The sequence below is a fragment of the Hyperoodon ampullatus genome (genome assembly GCF_949752795.1).
Source record: "Hyperoodon ampullatus genome assembly, chromosome: 15".
NCBI classification, from domain to species: domain Eukaryota; kingdom Metazoa; phylum Chordata; class Mammalia; order Artiodactyla; family Ziphiidae; genus Hyperoodon; species Hyperoodon ampullatus.
In genome coordinates, this window is record NC_136928.1 from 30,730,874 (window position 1) to 30,750,843 (window position 19,970).

Sequence of the window (19,970 nt, forward strand, 5' to 3'; positions counted from 1 at the left end):
CATTAATAAAATCATCTTTAAGTATATTTATTTTATATTGTCGATACTCTTTTAAATAGTCACAGAAGTTCAAAATACACCTGAATACTTTTCATCCAAGTATAGACATGACTCCAATTAAGCATCTCTATTAAGCCAATTTGGAAAATACTCTAGGTACAGAAATCTATTGAAACAAGCCTATAACACTTAAGTGACTTTGGCTGCTAACTCATCCCCCAAAAGCCAACCATTACACAGTTATGGACTTTCTTATAGAATCTTATTTGTAATACCTACTCATGAACAAAATCATAATGTACACATGAACTGGTAGTCACCTTTCATTAAGATTCTAACTACATAAATGTGGCACTGCCCCATGGGAAAAAAAGCAGCTTAAATAGTTTAGATCTTTATCTCCCAATTATCTTCTGGCAATAAGAAAAACATATTCCGACATTAATTCCCTATTTTCATAACCTTAAAAATAAGCCCCTCCAATCAGGAGCTGGAAACACGTGAGAGAGAAAATGTTAAAATAAATCACTAACAACATATTTACCGGTTTGATTCGAAGCTGACCACCCACCACTTCAAGAATGGCATGTCTTCTGGACACTCTCTTATCTGTTATCTACAGGAGAAAAAAATTAAAATTTCAAACACAGCCACCTGCCTAAAAAACAATAACAACAACAACAAACCCCACAGCAATGCTTCTGAAATCATTAGGCTAGATATGAAATCTATTATTCATTCAACAACTGTATATTGAAATGACTGTCCTTACTGAACAAATAAGGAAACAACTCAGAGATTAAGGGACCTGCCCAAAGTCACAGAAAAATAAACAGTGAAGCAGAGACTCAAGGTTGGAAACTAACAGATCCCAAAACCTTTCATGATGGTTTCCATTCAAGACAGACATTTAGTGGGGATTCTTATCAATAAAATTCATAAAATGAGAAAAAAATCTATATAATATGTACTTATCAGGAAGCATTCCAAATACAGATAAGATAAATTATGTTATAATGGCAGAAGGTCTCAAAAACCAGCAGTCTGGTAAATGTAAAAGGTAAGACTACAAGCTTTGGGGTCAAGCAGACGCAGGTCAGGCAGACCTGCGTTTGAGCTCAGGGCCATTAGCAGTAGTTAAGAGAACAGGAAGGTAGGAGAGGGAGCAGTGAAAACCAAGTATTTACAGTGAAGAAAAAATTTTTAATTATATATTTTCTTCCTGTTTTGAGCCAACACTGTTCTACTTACTCCCACAATCACTTCCGCACACCAAAGTTTAAAAATTGGGGACTTCCCTGGTGGCGCAGTGGATAAGACTCCACGCTCCCAATGCAGGGGGCCTGGGTTCAATCCCTGGTCAGGGAACTAGATCCCATATACATGCCGCAACTAAGAGTTCACATACCACAACTAAGGAGCCTGCCTGCCGCAACTAAGACCTGGTGCAACCAAATAAATAAATAATTTTTTTTTTTTTTTTTTTTTTTTTGCGGTACACGGGCCTCTCACTGTTGTGGCCTCTCCCGTTGCAGAGCACAGGCTCCGGACGCGCAGGCCCAGTGGCCATGGCTCACGGGCATAGCCGCTCCGCGGCATGTGGGTTCTTCCCAGACCAGGGCACGAACCCGTGTCCCCTGCATCGGCAGGCGGACTCTCAACCACTGCGCCACCAGGGAAGCCCATAAATAAATATTTTAAAAAATAGTAATAATAAAAATAAATTGCAACCTTCACTTCTGCACTTTCGATCTCCCCTCTCCACAATTAAAAAAAAAATCGTTTGCACTTTCAATGTTGAAATTGCCAATCAAGCCTTCCCTGCACGGCTATTAACAGAACAGTTAAGATTACCTTTGTAATTTGTGACTTTATGTAATGAAAACATTTTAATCACCAATTTTACTTAGCACCATAATTATCCAGCCTACCTCTTCATTACCTTAGTATCTATCACTTCATCTCTGACCTTATCCACACCAGGACCAAAATTATCAGAAAAAGCAGACTGTAACAAAGCCTAAATTCAAGTAAACCCATTAAGTTCTACAAAAACTTGCAAATATATGAAACTTCCAGGAATCAGTACTCATTTTTTTAGCCAACGACTAATTCCACACTTAAGGCTGTGACTATATAAAAACAGTAACATCAAGCATCGCAGTGGAATAAGTTCCACATAGTGAATATTCCGCACAGCTACAGTTGATTTTTAGAACATTTTCTAAAATAAAATATCTTAAAGGCATCCTATTTAAAATATATCCACTATTAGCCACAATGGCTATTTCAGAAAATTAAATATAAACTAGTAGCCTATTCAGTCAGAAAAGAGAGGATAGAAATTTGGAGGTTGCTATATTCTTCCCATAATGTGCCTTAGTGGGCCCCAAACAGCAGTTATCTAATAATCCACTTTACCATTTGCACAGATTTTATCATTTGCATAGAACTTTCACTTAAATATTGAGCTTCACCCTAATACTGTCATAGCTATTATTCACATTTTACATATTTGGAAGCTGAAAGTCCAGAGAATTTAAGTTGCTTGTGTAGGTCACTCTTCAAGCAGGTAGGACTCCAAATCCATACTTATTAACAAAAATAAATACCTGAGAAAAACGGTCATATATTACTCTACGCCTACACGTAATCATTCAGAAGTAGTTTCAAGAACGGCAAATTATTCTGTGGTGAGGAGTAAGAAGTTTCTATTTATAACTTGGAGAGTAATATCTCATTGTTAACTTCAATAATACAAATTGATTTTCTAACCAACAGAGTAAGAAACTGTCCAATATAAAACCATGACATATAAGGATGGTTCCTGTAATAGTCCGGCTTGGGTTTCTTTCTTTTTCAAACCATATTTTTGCAGGAAGCAATAATATAAAAGTATAATGTGACCTCTAGTGGACACATGTTTCCTCAACAATGTAATTTCATCACAAGCTGTGCATTTCTATAGTACCCACAAAAGTGTTTTAAAGAGTCTTTGAAATTAACATCATTCAGGCATTTAGCTATACCTGCCCCTTTTAAACCACAGCTCTAAATAATAAGTAAGTTACAAAATAATAATTTATGCTTTTTCAATGTAAAGTTTAGAGATTTAACAAATTATCATTAAAGCTTATTTGAATTTCGGGATGTGGATGGTGAGAAGCGGGTAAGGTTACAAACAGATCCTAAAGATCTGATGACCTGCTCTATGTAACAGCAATCACTGCTCCTCGTGCAGAGTAAATATTCATACATTCTTATTAACATACTAACTGTAATGGCAATTATTTATCAAGACCAAGGCACTGTTCTATATTTATCACATATATCTTTTTTCATCTTCACAAAACCTGTGGAAGATACTACTATCTTTATTTTTCAGGTGAGAAATGGAAGTGCAGAGAAGTTAAGCAACCACTTAAACTACTTAAAGTTACACAGCCAATAAGCAGCAGGACCAGGATTTGTGATTCTAAAGACATCTTTGCTCTTGGTACTGTACTGCTTCCCTCATTATCATTATGTAAAATATTATTTTTAGATGATTTAACATCAGCTTGACTGTCTAAACTAAAACATACTAAAAAACTGGAAATAAGGAAGAATGGCTATTTATTAAGCAAATAGCAAATTCTAAGAAAACTCAAGCCCTAAATAAAGCTCCAAGAGGCCTTCAGGCTTTCACGTGGTCCTGTTTATTCTAAGATCACACCCAAGTCTAATGAGATGAGTTATCTGAATTCCCAGCTGTCTATTCACAGCAGATAATAAAGTGCATAGGGTTTAGTAGTCAGTGCATTAACCATGATGTTGGTCTGCAGGTGGAAAGAAAAAGGCTGTAGAAAAACAAAGAAACATAAAGGCTCAAAGAAGTACACTAGCTAGAGACTGCTGGGAGCAGGACGAATGGCATAACATCCTTCGCAAGGTACTAAAGCCTTATCTGAGTTAACCTACTGATTATCAAGAGTCACCAGGTTTAAACAAAAACTTCATTTGAAAGTCAGACATTTCGCATCTTAGAAAACCATAGAAGTAGTTAAAATAGAGGAATTCCAGTGTCCTACCAAGTAATTGTAGCCACCTAACTTCTAATCACACCACACATCCTCCAAAAAAATCAGAGATCAACAAATACAGCAAATAAAACCACCTATTTTCCACATCTAAAGCACAACTAGGAGACAGATTACCACTAACTTTAATTTACATGTAAGAGGGGAAAGAAATGCCAAATGCGGATGAAGCGTCAGGATCTATGCTGGAACAGAATTTAAGTGGCAATTCGGAGGAAGAGAGAAGACAGGGAGCGAGAACCACAAAAAAGTCACCCCTTGAGTGGGAAAGGCTGAAAATGCATCCCACATCCAAGAGTTCAGAGATCCAGCAAAATTGAAAGTAATTTGGGCATCAATAGGAATAATAACAATAATGGAATATAACACACTCAATACAAAATAATCCATGAGTTCATACTGAACTCAAGAAAGCGGCTGGGGTCAGGACTGGGAGAAAAAGCCTTTCTTTATAAAAGAATGACAGCTAACACAGAAGAAATGATGGAATGAGGAAATCACAATTTTGTAACTACTAACATTAATTGACTCAGTAAAGTATCAGTGGTGATACTTTTTTATCACCATTATCATTTCACCTGATAATTTTCAGGTGAAAGCTTGATGGGAAGCAGAATACTCCTGAAGTCTCAAAGCATCACTCACAGATGACTCACAAAAAGAAAAGCACCTTCTCTGGAGAAGTCTGATAGACACCACCTTCTGCAAGTGATCACATTTATAACCACCAACAACAGGACAAAGAGAGAGAGACCTGGGCCTCCTGACATGCTGCTCTGAGTTCATATCACCGATGGAATGTTCTTGCCCAAAGTGTTTAACCTGAATCTAATTATGTGGAAACAATCAGACAAATCAAAATTCTGGGCATTCTATGAAACAACTGGCCTGGACTGCTAAAAGCATTAATGCCATGAAAGACAGCTCTAGATTAAAGAAGATAATATATATTTGATTGGATCCTAAATTTTTTTAATGCTGAAAAGAGCACTATTTGAAAGTTGGGTAAAACTGAATATGGAATATTAAAATTTACTGCACAATTACAAATTTCTCGAGTATAATTTATATTACTTACATATATAATGTATATAGAAATGTCCTTGTTTTTAGGTGATACATGTTGGCATATTTAGGGATGAAGTGCCATAACGCATGCAATGTACTTTCAAATGAGTTCAGGAGAAAGAGGAAAAAAAAAAATATATATATATATATATATACATATATTTATACACATGAGAGATAAAGAAAAAGTAAATGGGACAAAATGTTAACCATTAACTAACCTAAGTTAAGGATACATAGGTGTTAGTTGTACTAGTCTTTCAACTTTTCTGCAGGTCTGCAATCTTTCGAAATGAAAAGTTGAGGCAAAAATAGTTAAAATTTCAAAAATGTTGGTACATTTTTGGTTGGTACTAAAAGGGTTATCATCAGGTAATGGAAAATGTAGTGTACACGATTGCTAAATAACATGATAATTGAAGTGTGATTTAATTTACACCTGTTCCAGTGAAATTACTAACCCTCTATTTTCTATATGCTCTTTCTATTTTCTACATTTCTATATGCTGTTTTAAAATATTTCTTCGATTTAGACTAAGCACCACAAACTGGTAGCCAACACACGACAAATCACTCAGACAGTATCTTTTTTAATTTTTACTTTGAAGAGTGTATGTACCCTCCACTTCCCCAGCGTGCCCAGCACTCCCTATAATCTTCCACTTAGCCCGCTTCACTCTTTATTGCATACCTGGCCTCTGCAGGCATGTGAATTTGTAACTCATGGTTTAAACTACACCTATACTTTTTAGACGCTAATTCTTCACACATGACACTGTGTACCAGATGCTACTAGTTGCTTAATCAATATCTATTCGTTTCTTCTTTCATACTACTATTACTTCAATTTTGTTTAGGGTAACAATGTACCCAGTTAAAAACATCCAAATGCCCAGAATTCCTCATAGCTGTGGATGGCCGAGACACAATTCTAGCCAAGCACATAAGAAAGAGTGTGTATTACTCATCCTGCTCAACTACATGTGAAACGTTTTCCAGCACAGATGACATGCTAGGCTATAAGACAAGAGATTGAAAGCCACATACATGGCTGGTGGGAATGTAAAATGGTGCGGTCATTTTACAAAACAGCTTGAGAGTTCCTGCAAGCGTTAAACATCGAGTTACCCTATGACCCAGCAGTTCCATTACTAAATATATACCTAAGAGAAATAAAAACGTATGTCTGCACAAAAGCTTGTACGTGAATGTTCAGAGAAGCATATTTCTAAAAACAAAAGGTGGAAATAATTCAAATGTTGATCTGATAAATGAATAAACAAAATGTGGGATATCCGTACAATAGAATAGCATTCAGCTATAAAAAAGAATAAATATTGATCCATGTTACAACATGGATGAACCATGAAAGCATTATGTAAAGTGAAAGCAGCCACTCACAAAAGATCACATATTGTATGGTCCCGTTTGTATGAAATGCCCAGAATAGCAGATCTGTAGAGACAGGAAGTAGATTAGTGGTTGCCTAGGGCTGAGAGGGTTGAGGAGAATGAAAAAACATTGTTAATGTGTAATGGGTTTTTTGTGGGGGGACAAAAATCTACAATTGGATTGTTGTAATGGTTACACAAGTCTTTTAGTGGTTACACTAAGAACCACTGAATTGTATACATTAAAGGGTTGAAACTATGGTATGAAAATTACATCCCAATAAAGCTATTAAAATTATGATAATTTTATATTTATAAATTTGAAAATTCATCCAAAATTACACATTCTTAAAAAATGCAACCTAACAAGATTAACCCAAGAAAGAAAAAAATATCTAAAAAACCTGTATCTACTCAAAAAGTTGTTTGTATAGTTAAGTGTACCTTTATAGAAAATGATTTCCAGGGATAAGTGGGTTTCCAAGTGAAGTCTTCCAAATATTTAGGGAAGAAATATTGGTAATCTTACATAAAAATCTTCCAGGAAACAGAAAAGTATATATTGCTCAAAATATTTATAAGGCCAACATAAGCTTCAGATCAAAACTAAAAAGAAGGGCTTCCCTGATGACGCAGTGGTAAAGAATCCATCTCTCAATGCAGGGGACACGGGTTCGAGCCCTTGTGGGGGAAGATCCCACATGCCGTGGAGCAACTACGCCCATGTGCCAAAGTGAGAGAGTGGCATGGACATATATACACTACCAAATGTAAAATAGATAGCTAGTGGGAAGCAGCCTCATAGCACAGGGAGATCAGCTCGGTGCTTTGTGACCACCTAGAGGGGTGGGATAGGGAGAGTGGGAGGGAGGGAGATGCAAGAGGGAAGAGTTATGGGAACATATGTATATGTATAACTGATTCACTTTGTTATAAAGCAGAAACTAACACACCATTGTAAAGCAATTATACTCCAATAAAGATGTAAAAAAAAAAAAAAAAGTGTGTATTAACCATGTTTTCTAGTTTCTGTATCTGATGCTTTGATAGCTAAGACTTTGCTGACTAGGGAAAGGCTACCCCTCCCAGGGTTACTGATTCTAAGAAACAGTAAATGACTCACCGGCAAGTGCACCTTTCATATGCAAATGAACCCATCCAAAGCCACACCCCCAATGATGGCTTTACCTAGTTCTTACATGGCCCTAACCACCCTAGGACTAGGCATCAGACAACTAGGGGTGGCCCAGAGCCCCATAAAATTATTCAAACTAGATCATCCTCTGTTTACACTGCCTTGCCCATTCACTCCAAAGAGAACCACAGTAAAGGCTTTCCTGCAGTTCCCCTAGCTCTCTCTGCCTTCCACCAACCTTGTGTGGCCCTGTGTGGCATGGTGTGTCCTTACTTCTCTCCAGAACTATGAGTAATTAGTTTTTCAACAATAATCATCTCCTGGTCCGTTGGCCTCACCACACCTAACAAAACAATAAGACTATATTTCAAAATATAGTGGAGCTTCTGGGAAGATTAGTGTCTTCCTGATAAAAAGGAACGGGCTCAACTGGCCTGCACCTTTTTCCCTCTGCCTTTCTCTTTTTCTTCCTGCTTATATGTAACACCTCAAGGTACAGCAGCCATCTTATGAGTACAGATGCAAAAGCCATATGCAAAGGATGACCAAGGAGAACCACAGAAAAGCCTGTTCCTTGAGCAGCTGCGCCAGCCCTGGACCGACTGCCCAAGATTCTGCTGCAGAAGAAAAATTAATTTGATTAAGTTGCTGTTTGTCACATGTCTGTTACTTGCAGCCAAAGCAATTATGATTAACACACACTACTCTAACAACTGTTATTATTGATACTGGACACTAATAGCAAATTCGTTTATGCTCAGTCAGTGAGAGAAGGAGTATTAGAAAACAGAAAAGCTAACTAAATTAAGCATTCAAATACAAGAACATTTAATACTAAAAGAACTGCACAGCATACAGCAGGAGCTTAGAAAAGAAATTCTGAAGGATACACAGGCTGAAGAGTTACGCTGAAATCACTCCTATCTCTTGTTAGCAACAGCTAAAATGACAGTAAGTTTTCTTCAGATACTATAGAACAAACCCTTTTTACTTGAATTCTTCAGACCGTGTCTTGAATGGGGACAGGGATCTCTGTTTTTATATGACTTTTGTATTAATACAATGTGGATCCCTTATCTTTGATTTTCTGGCTTTGAATTGGCTATTTCATGTATTATGACACATGTACAAGTTTTCTCCATTTTTAAGACATGGAGTTTGTGGTAGAAGAAAAGACATGAAAACATAAAAGAACTGTTTGTGATTTGTTTGCCAAATATTTATTTTTGGCATTTACTGAAGTCAAACAAAATGAAGATTTTCTTATGCTATCAGCAGAAATGTTTAGATATTTTGAACCAAGGTCTCTAACCTATTTGTTTATTATGTCCAAAACCCTAAAAGTAAAAAACAAACCTGAATAAAGTAAAAGTAGAAAAGCTACCGGACCTTTCATTTCATTTTTTTTATTAGTTTCTGCTTTATATCATTTCATTTTTGTCCATATATAATATTTACTGAAAAACCAACATCAGTTAATTTTTCTGACAATGTTTTCCTAGAGAAATTTCTGAATATCACAGACAGGAATAATATATCTCATGAATTCAGTGTTCCCATTTAGCCTGGTTTCTATAAATGGAAAAACAGAGAAGAGGAAAAATTTGTTTTTTTCAGAATAAGCTACATAACAAACCACAGGCTAAGATAATAACAATTTTCTTGTACAATACTTTATAATTTACAGTGCTTTCACATAAGATTATCTGGTTTGCTCTATCAACAACAGACAAATTCAAACTTTCACAGTAGAGAAAAACAGAAAATCATCTGCTATGGGATTTAAGCCTGTATTATGAGAAAATGCCTAAATCTAAAGAAGCATGGGATCTATTTTAGGCATAATTTCCATAAAATTCTTTCCCCAAACTTATATTGTGTGGCAAGTAAGCAAAATCTAAAATTAAGACCTGAAAATCACAGCAAGATCCTTTTTGACCCACCTCCTAGAGAAATGGAAATAAAAACAAAAATAAACAAATGGGACCTAATGAAACTTAAAAGCTTTTGCACAACAAAGGAAACCATAAACAAGACCAAAAGACAACCCTCAGAATGGGAGAAAATATTTGCAAATGAAGCAACTGACAAAGGATTAAACTCCAAAACATACAAGCAATTCACACAGCTCAATATTAAAAAAACAAACAACCCAATCCAAAAATGGGCAGAAGACCTAAACAGACATTTCTCCAAAGAAGATATACAGACTGCCAACAAACACATAAAAGAATGCTCAACATCATTAATCGTTAGAGAAATACAAATCAAAACTACAATGAGGGCTTCCCTGGTGGCACAGTGGTTGAGGGTCCGCCTGCTGATGCAGGGGACGCGGGTTTGTGCCCCGGTCCGGGAAGATCCCACATCTGCGGAGCGGCTGGGCCCGTGAGCCATGACTGCTGGGCCTGCGCGTTCGGAGCCTGTGCTCCGCAACGGGAGAGGCCACACCAGTGAGAGGCCCATTAAAAAAAAAAAAAAAAAAAAAAACTACAATGAGATATCATCTCACACTGGTCAGAATGGCCATCATCAAAAAATCTACAAACAATAAATGCTGGAGAGGGTGTGGAGAAAAGGGAACACTCTTGCACTGTTGGTGGGAATGTAAATTGATACAGCCACTATGGTATGGAGGTTCCTTAAAAAACTAAAAATAGAACTACCATATGACCCAGCAATCCCACTCCTGGGCATATACCCTGAGAAAACCATAATTCTAAAAGAGTCATGTACCACAATGTTCATTGCAGCTCTATTTACAACAGCCAGGACATGGAAGCAACCTAAGTGTCCATCAACAGATGAATGGATAAAGAAGATGTGGCACATATATACAATGGAATATTACTCGGCCAAGAAAGGAACGAAACTGAGTTATTTGTAGTGAGGTGGATGGACCTAGAGTCTGTCATACAGAGTGAAGTCAGTCAGAAACAGAAAAACAAATACCGTATGCTAACACATATATATATGGAATCTAAAAAAAAAAAAAAAGAAAAGAAAATGGTCAGAAGAACCTAGGGGCAAGACGGGAATAAAGATGCAGACCTACTAGAGAATGGACTTGAGGATACAGGGAGGGGGAAGGGTAAGCTGTGACAAAGTGAGAGAGTGGCATAGACATATATACACTACCAAACGTAAAACAGATAGCTAGTGGGAAGCAGCCGCATAGCACAGGGAGACCAGCTCGGTGCTCTGTGACCACCTAGAGGGGTGGGATAGGGAGGGTGGGAGGGAGGGAGATGCAAGAGGGAAGAGATATGGGGACATATGTATATGTATAACTGATTCACTTTGTTACAAAGCAGAAACTGACACACTGTAAAGCAATTATACTCTAATAAAGATGGTAAAAAAATAAAAATAAAAAAAGATAAAAATAAAATTAAGACCTGAATTGAAGAAAGACTGGTTACTGTAAACCAGTTGACAAACCATAAACTTTTCTTACCTAGAGTGATCCCCAGTATTGGGTCCAGCCCACAGTCCAGAGCTCAGACATCAACACTAAGGCTGCCATGATATTAGATGATAAGGAGACCTTATTTCTCAACAGAGCAAAAGCTAGTTGACACAAGCTGTTTAATATCATTCCATGTGGAATGTATCAAAGTGCAATTTCTGACACTAAGACAAGTTTGAGGAAATGGACTTGATTTTGGCCAGAGGCTCTCTAGGCAGACTCCAACTTAGGCATGATCTCTCTTTATAAGGTTATTAATATACTGGATGTGGTCTTTGAAACTTGTGAATATACTTTCTCACATGAGTAATGATGTAAATAAGAGGTAGGTTATCAGACTACCTCACAAACACCCATGTAATCCACAATACTAATGAAATATGGATCATTCAGACTTTTAAAAGTAAAATCCAATACTTTCTGAGCTCCTACTTCAAGGTTGCCAAATTGTTAGCCAATATGATGAAATTGTGCTGACTCACTGCCATTGAAATTTCAACCCACTCAATCCGTTTGGCTTGCAATTCTGCTTGCACAGTGAATGCTATACAAATGTGAGAACTTCATCCTCAACTTTAATATATTATGACAGAGGCAACATAGTGAGTAAAAATATAAGCACAGCTTAGTAAGATAAAACTGGGTCTAAATCCCCACTTGGGACTTTGGTAAATGAAGCTTTCCAAATACATTTAGTTCAGGTCAGCAGACATTTCTTAAAGACCTATTCTGTGCCAAGCATTCCACTTAGTGTGTCTAAAAGTGGTTTTCAAATCTGGTTTCTCGTATTCACATTGAGTGGCACCCGGGAGATGACAATTTAAAGAATTAAATTGGAAAATACATATGAAAAGCAACTTACTACACACCTATTAGAATGGCCAAAATCTAAAACACTGACAACATCAAATGCTGACAAGGATGTGGAAGAACAGGAACTCTTATCCACTGACAGTGGGAATGAAAAATGGTACAGCCACTTTGGAAGACAGTTGGCAGTTTCTTACAACACTGAACACACTCTTGCCATACTATCCAGCAACTGTACTCCTTATTATTTACCCAAAAGAACTGAAAACTTATGTTCACACAAAAACCTGCACGTGGATGTTTACAACAGCTTTATTCATAATTGCCAAAATGTGCAAGTAACCTAGATATCCTTCAGTAGACAAATGGATAAACTGTGGAACATCCAGACTGTGGAATATCACTCATCACTAAAAAAACAGGAAAAGACATGGAAGAACCTTAAATACATCCTACTGAATGAAAAGAAGCCAATCTGAAAAAAAAGTCTACATATACATACTGTATGATTCCAACTATACGATACTCTGGAAAAGGTGAAACTATGCAGATGGTTAAAAAGTTCAGTAGTTGCTAGGGCTTGCAGGGGAGAGGGAAGATGAACAGACAGAACATTGAGATTTTTAGGGCAGAATTCTGTAACACTACAATGGTGGATACATGTCATTACACAGTTGTCAAAAGCTACAGAATGTACACCAAGAGTGAACCCTAGTGTAAACTGTGGGCTTTGGGTGATAATGACATGCCAATACAGGTTCATCAAATATACCACTGTGGTCGGGGATGTTGATACAGGAGGTTAGCCTATTTTTAAAAAAGAAAGAAAACTAGTACCTGTTGTAAAAGCAATGTCTGTAAAAGTTAAACAGAATCACTGATGTAATGTGATCATCCCACAAGTCTACTCAACGCTTATCCAATTATCCAATGTGCCTTACCCTTTACCCTTTCCAACCTTAGGGCCTTAAATCCTTAATTTAGCCTTAAGGGCCCTTCCCTTCCTATCTACTCTCGACCTATCAATATTCTAACTGTTCTAACACTTTAAAGTCAGCTCAATATGTCAGTGTGTTCACGAAGCCTTCTCTGAGCCCCCATCTTAATTGTGGGTTCCTTCCTACACCTCTCTGTATCACGTCACATCCTTCTGTTTGGCTCAAGGTATTGAAACAAAACTTTTAATGTGAACTTTTAAAAATCAGAGGTTATATCTAAAAATCTAGATTTCTTACTACTTTTGAGAAAAATGATATGACACTTAATAGGTGGAATGGAGGTGAGTAGCAGAAACTGCATTACACAGTCCTCTCCTCGTGGCCTCAGCACTGAGGCAGTTGTCATTTACGACACTGCTGTCATCTATCGGTGTGTCCCTGTGTTATTTTTCTTACTCTCTCCCACTTCACTCACTGGAGGTGCCTGCCTAGCTCCCCTTTCTAGTTACTTGCTTCTATGTCTCTCATACCTACTAACTATAAGTTTCCTGAGAGCAAGGACTTATTTCTTCTTCATTCCTCCCATCTAACTATAGTATATATTCATTAGCTATTTTCTGAATTTACTAATTAGTCAATAAAATAGAAAAAATGCTAACACAATCCACCATGAATGTTACTCCTCAAGCTTTAGCAGTTGGTAGCACTGCCTCGTTACTATATTTATATTCACTTCAAAACTCTACGCTCTCCTTTTTACACCCAAGTTGCAAGTAGGCTCTTTATGAGGGTTGGAAGAGTGAGGCTGAGATGCAGAAAAGGAAGAGATCATGTGGTGAAGGCCTACGATGCATCAGGAATTGTACTAGGCTTAATAACTGAGGGCAGGGCAAAGTAGGAGTGCTTGGCACGTCCCTAGGGACAAACCTTGTCAGACCAGACAGCCGCAGCAGGTGAAGTCTGGCAACAAGTAGGAACAGTGCAGAGTTGCCAGGCCTGGGAGTGCTTACTTTGTATAAACTTTGTGGGACACTTACAACAGTCTTAGAAGTGGTGAACTGATACCCGGTGAAGAGTCTGGACTAGAGCCCAGGACTATCCCCATCCCCACCTGAGGGCCCTTTCTCTTTTTAACTAGATACCTGGTGCTGTCCTATTTCCTTGGAGGAAAATGGATCATAAAGGAATGGGTCCTATAATCCCTGCTATCAAAACAGAATAAGGAAAATTTGAAATCAGAAAGAGTAGTTTTCATTTAAGAGCAAAATCGGATTTAATTAAAGAAAAACCATAAAGCAAATAATTGGGCCTAATGGTATTCTGTTGTTTGAGATGCTGTAAAATCTTTTTTAAACTAATTGTTTTACTTAAGATAGTTGTAGATTCATGGTGAAAAGATACATTACATTAAGATCTCTTGTACTGTTTACTGTTTCCCCCAGCAGTAACATCTTGCAAAACTACAGTACAGTATCACAACCAGATATTGATATTGACACAGTCAAGACACAAGACACAAGACACAAGACACAAAATCCCTCATTGTTGTTTTACAGGCATACCCAATTCCCTCCTGCTTCCCTCACCTCTTCGTTAAGCCCTGGCAACCACTAAGTTGGTCCCCATCTTTATAATTTTGTCATTTCAATAACAGTATGTAAGTTAAATCATACAATATGTGACCTTTGGAATTGTTTGTTTTCACCTAGGATAACTCCCTGGAGATTCATCCTGCTGTAAAACCTTTTAAATGGTGATCAGGAAACAGAATTACAACTTAGGAAAATAAAGACCTTGGGTTCCCTGATGAATTACACTAAAGCAAAGGGAACAAGAAAATGAAATTTCACTGTGCTCTGTTGTCTACAAGTGTTCTCTATAAGGGTTTTCCTGCCACTGTAAAGACATGAAGGCATTCCCACGGTCAAATTGTTTTACCACAAAGAATGCTTTACACATTGGAATTATAAACCTAAAGGTTGTGTCCATGCAGGTTCGTGAAACTTGTCTCCAAAAGACATGGCTAGTTAAGAGAGTTCAAAAATCATCCTGATTATTATTAATCACTTCAGATAGATATGAATTTACAATAAACTCCCTGAGTTTACTAAGTCTGCTCTCTCACACACTACAAACAAAACAAAACAAAACAAAACAAACCAACCAACTCACTGGAATTGCTGTTGTTTGAAACAGCAGCCCTCAGGTGGAGTTTGAACCACTGCCAAGAAGAAACACCTGTCTGTCAGCTCCAAAATCTTTAGAACCACAAGGTAATTTGTTTTTCAAGGTTTTCCTTCCACACATCTAGTATCGTTCGTAACCACTTCTAATAACCTACCTTGGCAACTTGAATCTCATCACTGAATGACTATTCAAAAAGGAAAAGCTAAATCCTGACCAGATAATTGACTTTCTATTCCTTACCATTTTTAAAAAGAGAAACCGGGCTTCCCTGGTGGCGCAGTGGTTGAGAGTCCGCCTGCCGCTGCAGGGGACGCGGGTTCGTGCCCCGGTCCGGGAAGATCCCACACGCCGCGGAGCGGCTGGGCCCGTGAGCCATGGCCGCTGAGCCTGCGCGTCCGGAGCCTGTGCTCCGCAACGGGAGAGGCCACAACAGTGAGAGGCCCGCGTACCGCAAAAAAAAAAAAAAAGAGAAACCAAATAGGCTCCTCTCGCATTAGCAAGCCTATTAACACAAAGATCAAGCTACAAATAATGAATCGGTCTGTGACCCGATGCCAAATTTATAAAACAGAGGCCTAAAATTCATCCATCATTTAACGGGATCCTCAGCACTCTGTGTTAGTGATACAGTACGTTAAGGAAATTAAAACTCATTAGTAATCAGACATAACATTTCTAGATGAAGCACATACTCTGTTTCTGAGATAAAGTGAGGGGGGGAGGGAGGGGAGGAGGGAGGAGAAGGGGAAGGAAGGAAGAAAGGAAGGACGGAAAGAAGGGAGGAAGGGAGGGAGGAAACCTCCAGACAGTTCCACCAAACGTTTGTATAGGTTAATAAACTATGAAGAAAAATAACAAACATTTAAGTCAAAACAAAACAAAGCAAAAAAACCCACAAACAAACCGGCAAGTGAACTTGGAACTTTCTCAATAATCTTACCACATACACACATATGTACGCACACATACACTCACACCCCTTTAGAACTGACTTCCCCACCACCACCTTGAACCACCACTCCTTTTCCTGCTTGGAGAGGAGTCCTAAGGTTAATACCTATGTTTCCATTTAGACACTGGAGGTTAACCAGGGTAACAGACCACACTCCTTACTCCCTGGTATTGGCTCACTGATACAGGTGTGTCGGGACAGTCCAAGAGAAAACTGGAGGGCAAGGACCCATTCATCCCTGTGTGCCCCGCACTGCTAGGGTCTGCACGACATGCTGCGCAAAGCAGGCACTAAACAAGACATGCTGAATGTTGAGAAAATAATATATATGTATTTAGGGAGAGAGCTACAAAATTCCAGAACGGTACAGGCAAGTTTTCTAACTCCTAAACATCCCAGAGGAAGAGTACAGAGCCCAATGGCACTCTGCGTCCAAAAGCTTGTGTGTGCCCTTTAAATAACCAATCCATAGCTCAATTTTCTCATCTGAACAATGAAGATAATAAGAGCACCTAACTCATAGGGTTTGGAAAGGATTAAGAAGTTGGTATAGGTAAAGTCCTTAGATCAATGCCTGGAATACTACACACTACTGAAGGGTAAGCCACTGTTGCTGAAAAAGGCTACTGCAATAAAAGTGAAGCCGACACAGTACCACCAAAGGAGCCAAAGCTTAAAAGAAATTATTCTAGAAAAACTAAGATCAGAGGTTGGCAAACTTTTTCTGTAAAGGGCCTGAAACTACTGTAAACACTGTGGCTTATCAAGCCAAGAGGCAATATCACCAACCCTTAGAGCCATTATTCTCCCTGAAACGCTTAATATGGATTTTTTGTTTACGTTTTACATTTTAAACTTTGAGAACCATTCTTGGTATGTGGGTCCAAACAAAAGCAGGCTGGATTTGGAGCCAGAGCCACAGTTTGCCGACCCCCGGGTAAGATTATAATGATGATAACCCAAGTCAAGTTCACTGAAGAACGTGCTGCCCCCAAACTTCTAAAATCCAGACAGGCCTGGCCGGCGCGGTGGGGAATCGGGGCAGGACCCCGAGTAGGGCCTCAAGAGCCGCCCAAGATATCGCGGCTCTCCGGGGCCGCCGAGCCTCCGCCTCACTTACTCCCAGCAGCGGCCCGCGGCCGATCACCGTCTCCCCCGGCGCCAGGGCCACCCGGGGGCCGCCGTCCTGCGGCTGCAGCTCGAAGGCCCGGGACATGGCCGCGAGGACTAGACCCCTTCGCGAGGAGCCGGACCCCGCAGCCGTTTCCGCCTTCCATGGACAGGCGCGGGGCCTATGCAGGCCCCCGGAAAACACAGGGGGAGGTGGAGCAAAGACTGCCCCTGAGTGTGACCAGGCCGCGCGGAGCTGGGGCCCCAGCGCGGGTACGGAGTCCCGCCCCTCCACTCAGACCAGTGACTGACTCAGGGATTTCCCCCTTCACACCGCCTCCAAACTATTGTTTAAAAGCCCCGGTTAAACCCCCCCAGCCCTTCTCACCGCCCACCTGTCTCGGAGGACACCGGTCTTTGTAGTCTGTGGCGCCTCCACGTCTCTTCGCTTGCCGAGCTGAGACGCCCTGGAAAAACTACCAATCCCAAGAGGTAATGCGCGCTCCTCTCTGCGCCTGTGCGAAATACTAGCCAGCAAGGCGGGGCTAGAGTGAGCTGGACGTGAGGGACTTGAAGGGGAAGGATTCGAAATCCGGAAGATTTAAATCGTTGAAGGAGAGGTCGCTACGGACCAGTAGGTAGGAGGGTCTTCGCTTACAGGTGACTTTGGGCGGGCGTGCTCGGGGGCGCGGCCCTGGCGCTAGCACAAGCGTCCTCTTAGCCGGCCGGAGCTGCGGTGACATTTGGTGCTGACGGTTGTTATTGTTGCTTATTTGTCAGTGCCCCGTGTGGTTTGGATTCCGGCAAATGCAGTCTGGGCGGGACACGCCAGGAGGGTGGCTCAGAAAGGACGTGGGGTCATTTCTTCCGACCTGCGGGGTCCGCAGGGGGTGAGGGCTCCCCGAGAGCCGGGCGTCTGAGCTCCCTTCCGATCCCTCCCTCCGTGTAACACCCGAAAGAGGGGCGATCTCTCACCTAACTAGAGAGGTAATTCAGCAAAGTTTGGTTCAGAAAGAAGAAGGGGCAGAAGAGGATAGGTTTCTAGGCATCCAGGCAAAACTGGACTTAAAAGAAGAAAAATGCCTAGTGGGATTTTAGGAACCTCACCAAGGCACCCCCATCTGTTAAATTCAAAAGTTTCATCTGCCCCCTGTGGTATAACTGTAAAGGAAGGACGCATTTTATCCCCAGTGAGATCTTGGGAGAAGTAACAAATGTGCATTTAAATGCACAGTAACTTTTTCCTAATATGAGATAGAGTAGTTTGGCTTTGGTTTATATTAATGGGGCAGGAGGGTGGGCTGACAAAAACTTGACTCATGAACTTGTTTTTACCAGTTTGCTTTCTTACTTACCCAAACTCTCAAGAGGAAGTCCTCTGCTGAACTCAGACATTAAAATCCTAACCACCAGAGCTAATTTGGATCATAAACCACCAAATGAATGGGAGCATCTGTGGTCTTGGCAAGTACAGAAACATATAGGTGAGTAGCACATCTGGAAAGGGGAGTTTGTCATTAGCTGAGCTAGAAGAAGTATTTAGCTGTATCTGAAACCCCTCCTGTGATGCCACCCCTCGTTATAAAAGGAAGTGCAAAATGGAATAAACTGATTTTAAGTAAATATGAACTGTCTTTATATGCCAAAAAAGCTTCATGCTTTCAACTGATTTCAGAAGCCTGCACCATGCACCTTAGGTAAATTAGCTGAAACTGGACTTTAAATTTTTAGTCACGTGCTATACCTCGATGAGTTATAAACATTGTTTATAGCTGTTAGTCAGTGTTGCTTGATGGTCTCGGTGACTGTTATCTTAATTCATAATTGACTATGCATTTAGTGCAGCTTCAAAAAGCCATTTCTAGGGGCTTCCCTGGTGGCGCAGTGGTTGCGAATCTGCCTGCCAGAGCAGGGGACACGGGTTCGAGCCCTGGCCTGGGAAGATCCCACATGCCGCGGAGCAACTGGGCCCATGAGCCACAACTACTGAGCCTGCGCATCTGGAGCCTGTGCTCCGCAACAAGAGAGGCAGCGACAGTGAGAGGCCCACTCACGGCGATGAAGAGTGGCCCCTGCTCGCTGCAACTAGAAAAAGCCCTCGCACAGAAACGAAGACCCAACACAGCCATAAATAAATAAAAGCCATTTCTAAAACACTACTCTTATTGAATATTTGAAATTTTGTCAGTATAACCCAGACCTTAACTTCTTGTCTATTTCAGGTAGTATTTGTGTCAAATGTTAGCACCTACCCATTAGATGTAAGGAGATAAACAGTTCTTATATAAACTACTAAAAGTTGATCAGGTTTATGATTAAGTCACAAACTGTAGATGAAGAATTTAATGACAAGGCATTGGTTCCCACAGACAAATATTAATGAGTTCAATAGAATCGAATACTTTTCAAAAGTATTTTCAATCAATACTTGGAATCGAATGTGTTCTCACAATATTCGTTTCTACTGCTAAAAATAAATTATAGTCTGATGACTGTGAAGAATCACTTCTCTTTTTTAAGATAATGTTCTTTGGGAGTAAAAAAACCCCAAATATTTAGAAACAAACCCATTCACCAAAAATATCTAAAAAGAAGAAAGGAAGTAACATGTGTTGGGTGCCTCCCACATGCAATTCAGATGTGGGGCTAGATGTTTTACACATTATCCCTGTTCGTGCTTGCAAGAACACACCCCAGAGAAGCATCATTGGCCCCATTTTACAGACTGAGAAGCTCAAGTCAAGAAAGTTAAAGTTCATTAAATCATACCCAGAAAGTATCTGTCTCAGAGTAGGATCTATAGTCTGATCTAAAGGGAGTGAGTATTTTTA

General features: G+C 39.8%; 1 protein-coding gene across 1 annotated transcript in view; it reads right to left on the reverse strand.

Annotated features, from left to right (window-relative positions):
• Positions 1-17,245, reverse strand: part of APLF (aprataxin and PNKP like factor) — a gene marked incomplete at its 5' end in the record, with an annotated part of 92,499 nt that extends 75,254 nt beyond the window's left edge. The window contains 2 exons of the mRNA XM_079720515.1: positions 545-616; positions 17,150-17,245. Of these exons, the coding sequence (XP_079576641.1) occupies positions 545-616; positions 17,150-17,245 (168 nt within the window). The remainder of the gene's footprint in view (positions 1-544; positions 617-17,149) is intronic.
• Positions 17,246-19,970: the final 2,725 nt, after the last annotated feature.